Source organism: Babylonia areolata, chromosome 13 (assembly GCF_041734735.1).
Source record: "Babylonia areolata isolate BAREFJ2019XMU chromosome 13, ASM4173473v1, whole genome shotgun sequence".
In the NCBI taxonomy this organism is placed as follows: Eukaryota; Metazoa; Mollusca; class Gastropoda; order Neogastropoda; family Buccinidae; genus Babylonia; species Babylonia areolata.
This window is the reverse complement of record NC_134888.1, coordinates 35757039-35762038: the sequence shown is the minus strand read 5'-3', so window position 1 is coordinate 35762038 and position 5000 is coordinate 35757039. Positions and strand designations below refer to the sequence as shown.

At 45.0% G+C, this 5000-nt stretch overlaps 1 protein-coding gene across 1 annotated transcript in view; it reads right to left on the bottom strand.

Moving 5' to 3' along the window:
* LOC143288751 (retinal guanylyl cyclase 1-like) overlaps positions 1–5000 on the bottom strand; it is a 147330-nt gene that overhangs the window by 135780 nt on the left and 6550 nt on the right. The window contains exons 2-3 of the mRNA XM_076597377.1: positions 3841–4418; positions 3057–3636 (exon numbers count right to left, since the gene is read on the bottom strand). Of these exons, the coding sequence (XP_076453492.1) occupies positions 3057–3636; positions 3841–4418 (1158 nt within the window). The remainder of the gene's footprint in view (positions 1–3056; positions 3637–3840; positions 4419–5000) is intronic.

Genomic DNA, 5000 nt, shown 5'->3' with positions numbered 1-5000 from the left:
AGACAGACAGACAGACAGACAGACAGACAGACAGACAGACATAGACTGACAGAGAGACAGAGACAGAGAGAGAGAGACAGAGACACAGAGAGACACACACACACACAGAGAGAATCAACGAGATGTATATCATTACCCGTTAAATTGTGATTTCATAAAGTCGTGCTTAACGATGTGGATTTCGAACACTTTTGACCTGGTTGGGACACCATATGTCTTGAGGAATTAACCTGTACCTATCTGTCTCTACGCTGTGTGTTACCTGTGTGCTGGCTGATGGGGACAGCGCCAAGATGCAAACGGCTTGAAGTTGTGTCCCTTTAGTATGCAAGAGTTACCGTTCTTCATTTCTTTCTTCCCTCTCTCCCTCTTTCCTATCTCTCTGTTGTTAAAGCGTGTCTTACTGAAACATATCTTCTGCTCTTATTCATTGTTTACTTTTGTATTTCCCTGGTTAAGATTTACTTTCAGTTTCTCAAGGGGGCACCTCTGCGTTCGGACAAATCCATATGCGCCTCACCATATATGCTAGGCAGATGCCTGACCAGCTGCATAAGCCAACGCGCTAATCAGGCCTTGAGCAGATGCATGCATATTAATTTTTGTATATCTATCGAAGTGGATTTCTTCGTAAAGAAGTTTGCCAAAGGACAACGCTGGTAACCATGGCATCTTTTTCAGTGCGCCGAGTGCGTGCTACCAAACGGGACCTCAGTTTATCGCATCATTCGAATCAGTTTGATTTTCCAGTCATACCTGGGAGAAAGGGCGAGAGCGTGGGATTCGAACCTACTCCCTCGTGGACACTTCATTGGCGGATGAGCGTCTTAACCATTCTGACAAATCCCTCCCTTGTAAAAGCGTGCCTTACTGAAACACATCTTCTGTTCTTAGAGTTCATCCACTGTTAACTTTTCCCATTTCCCTTGTTGAAGCGTGCCTTACTGAAACACATCTTCTATTCTTAGAGTTCATCCACTGTTAACTTTTCCCATGTCACTTGTTGAAGCGTGCCTTACTGAAACACATCTTCTATTCTTAGAGTTCATCCACTGTTAACTTTTCCCATTTCCCTTGTTGAAGCGTGCCTTACTGAAACACATCTTCTGTTCTTGTTCATCCATTGTTAACTTTCCCATTTCCCTTGTTGAAGCGTGCCTTACTGAAACACATCTTCTATTCTTAGAGTTCATCCACTGTTAACTTTTCCCATGTCCCTTGTTAAAGCGTGCATTACTGAGGTACGACTTATCTGGTGAAAAATATCAGATGCGTAGTACAGTATATTTTCAAACATCATTTTGATATTTTTTCTCTTTGACTGGTACTAGGAACTGACGTGCTACCAGCCCTGAAATTGTCCCTCAGTGGTAGGCTGCATTGTCAGTACAATGATGTGATTTGAAAGGCAGCACTTGTTTGTGCTGTGGCGTTCTTAAAAAAAAAAGAAAAAAAAAAAAGGGGGTCACTTTCCACACTGACTTTCTTGACGTGTCTGTTTCCTTGAGCGCTTTGAGTAACGCTAACATTCTGTATCAGAATCTTCTTCGTTTTACAATGCATCTCGCGAGGATCAACACAGCCATTAGGCACTTAATCAACTTAATTAAGCAATTAATCACACTGGGAACATTAGAACGTGTTGTGACCCTTGAGCTGTTTAATCAATCTCCCATGGCAGGGGATACTCCAGACGTTTGCTGATCAAAAGCCACACAAATGGACCAGCCTTTAAAACCCCGCTCAGCAGCTTCCTTTATGGCCTCGTTCATGTTGATTAAAGCCGCCAGGAGAATCTGAATTCGCATCTTCGCTTGTGTTGTTGTTGGTGTTGTTGTTGTTGTTGTTGGTGGTGTTGGTGGTGGTGTTGTTGTTGTTGTTGGTGGTGGTGTTGTTGTTGGTGGTGGTGTTGTTGGTGGTGTTGTTGTTGTTGGTGTTGTTGTTGTTGTTGGTCGTGTTGTTGTTGTTGGTGTTGTTGTTGTTGTTGTTGGTGGTGGTGGTGTTGTTGTTGTTGGTGGTGTTGTTGTTGTTGGTGTTGTTGTTGTTGTTGTTGTTGGTGGTGGTGTTGTTGTTGTTGGTGGTGGTGTTGTTGTTGTTGGTGGTGTTGTTGTTGTTGGTGGTGGTGTTGTTGTTGGTGGTGGTGATGGTGGTGGTGGTGGTGTTGTTGGTGGTGGTGATGGTGTTGGTGGTGGTGTTGTTGTTGGTGGTGGTGATGGTGGTGGTGGTGGTGTTTTTTGTTGTTTTATGTAGTTTGTTTTAAGCCTCGCAATCCCTCGTAAACAGAGTAGCAAACTGGTATGCTTTATTGATGAATGAATTGTTTTAAGAAAGTTCAAACAGAGATAGGATCGTTTTCAATGATAAAAAAAATATATATATATATATATATATATATATATATATATATATATATATATATATATTATTCCGCTCTATGTTTTGATTCACCGAAATCAGTTATCTATTCATTTATTCATTAATGTACTTAATAGTTTGATTACCTTTCTTACAACAGCCTGTCTTGATGGTCTGTCTATTGATTCATCTACCTGTCAATACACCTTTAGCTTTAAAAAAAAAAAAAAAAAAAGGTACCACATTTCAATCCAGTGTGAAAATCATATAAAATGAAACATTTATAGAATGAAAAAAAAAAAAAAAAAAAAAAAAAAAAATATATATATATATATGTGTGTGTGTGTGTGTGTGTGTGTGTGTGTGTGTGTGTGTGTGTGTGTGTGTGTGTGTGTGTTTCTCTCACGTGATATATATATATATATATATTTATATACATGTATGTATACAGAGAGAGAGAGAGAGAGAGAGGGAGAGAGAGAATTAATTCCATGTATCCCAACCACCCTCTCTGATCACTCAGACTCTTTCCAAAAGGACCAAGATAATGTTAATAACAATAATAGTAATAATGAAGATACTACTACTACTACTACTACTACTACTACTACTACTACTACTACTACTACTACTACTACTACCACTACTACTAATGATAAATAAAACAAAAACCCCAAACAAACAAAACAAGGACACCTCACCTTCCCGCTCACAGCTCCTCTCCAGGAGGAAGCAGTCGTCAGCTCCAAGCACCTGGCCCCTCGGCCACACCACGCTGCCGGCCTGCGTCACCTGCCACGTGTCGGGGGACGTGGAGTTGAAGTACCACCTCTCCACGAACCCGCTCCGCGCCTCGTAGTCATAGACAACGGCATCGAAACTCCTCTGGTTGCTCTCCACCTCGACCGTCCCCATGGCTCCCTGGAAATCCGCGGTGAAGTTGACAGGAGGGAGGGCGAGAGAAGGGTTGGAGTGCTGTTGGTCCAGGATGTAGCCCAGAGCCAGGACGGTGTCGTGAAGACCTAGCAGGTCCTTGCTGTCGAGGAGTTGAGAGAGTTCGCTGTCGGTCATCAGGTCAGGAGGAGGAGCGGCACTGACGGCGCCGCTGTTGCTTTGGTCAAGGTTCGCGGCGGCCCGTCTGTGGATCGTATGAGGCGAGCGCGTGGAAGAGGAGAGACTTTGGGAAGAGTCGTAGTCGTGGTGGTGGTGGTGGTGGTGGTGGTGGTGCTGGTGCGGTTTGTGTTCTTCAACGACCCACTGCCGGATGTCCCCGTCCTGATTCTGTTGTCTGTGTAGATGTTGATGTTGATTCTGATATGTAGCATATTGTCGTTGTTGTTGTTGTTGTTGTTGTTGTTGTCTCCGTCTTTCTTCTTCTTCTTCTATTGCTTGCTCCATCACAAGTGTGTTGAGGTTCGCTTTCTTTCTGAGCGAAGCAGAAGGACCCGACAGAAACCTGACGCCTTTAAGAAGCTGCTGACTGACATCTCTCACGCTCAGCTGCCCTTTCCGTCTAAGCATCTCTCTGAGGCTCGGCGGGTTTCTGCTCGAATCAAATATCCTTTTATCATTGCCTCCTTTACCGAGCAAAGCCTGTTTAGAAAACTTCAGAGGCAGCGTGGCGTCGCCAGACTCTTTGAGCAACCACTTGGAGGAACCGATGACGCCGCGGACCTCTTTCGACACGGGCTTTCCCACCGAGGACACGAAGCGAGGCTCGACGTCAGCACGGCTTTCCTGTTCTTCCCGCGTCATGGAGCTTTGCTGTGATGACATCACGGCGGGCGTGACGTCGTAACCCAACTCCGTCACAGATCGTCGTCGCCTGGTCTCTGACGGGACGGACGTGTTGCCTGGAAAGTTGAAGGCGACGACGAAGACGCTATCCATGACGTCGGAGAGGTTGCCGCCGGTGGCCAGCGACTCCAGGTGGTCCAGAACCACTGGGGCCTGGTACGGGTTGGGCAGCACCAGAATCAGACCGTGTGACGTCACCATGTCCAGTCTGCCGACCGCTTCCAGAACCAGCGGGATGTCAGAGGGAGAGAGCGCCAGCAGAATGCCTGCAACAGAACGTCAAGTCCTTTGAAATTGACTTTCTGAAAGAATGGGGGAGGAGGGGAGGGGGCCGGAGGGACGGGGTTGCGAGGAGGGAGGGGGGGGGGGGGAGAAAAAATGAAAGAAAGACGGAGAGGACCAAAATAAGGAAGAACTGAAGAGAAGAACAGAATAGTCAAACCATAGAAAGATAAGTCACTTTACTGTATCATACTGTACGGGACTGATATGGAACTGTGCTGTGTGTATCGCACTGGAGGTACACGTAGACAAAGACAGAAATAAAGACAAGACAGAAAAGGCTAAAACAAAGAAGTATTGAAGAGAAGAACGAAATAGAAAAACAAAACGAAACGAATACAACAACAACAACAACAACAACAACAACAAAAAGCAGAGAAAGATAAGACACTTTACTGCATTAGTTTCAGTTTCAGTTTCAGTAGTTCAAGGAGGCGTCACTGCGTTCGGACAAATCCATATACGCTACACCACATCTGCCAAGCAGATGCCTAACCAGCAGCGTAACCCAACGCGCTTAGTCAGGCCTTGAGAAAAAAAAAGAAAAGAGAAAAAAGGTGAATAAA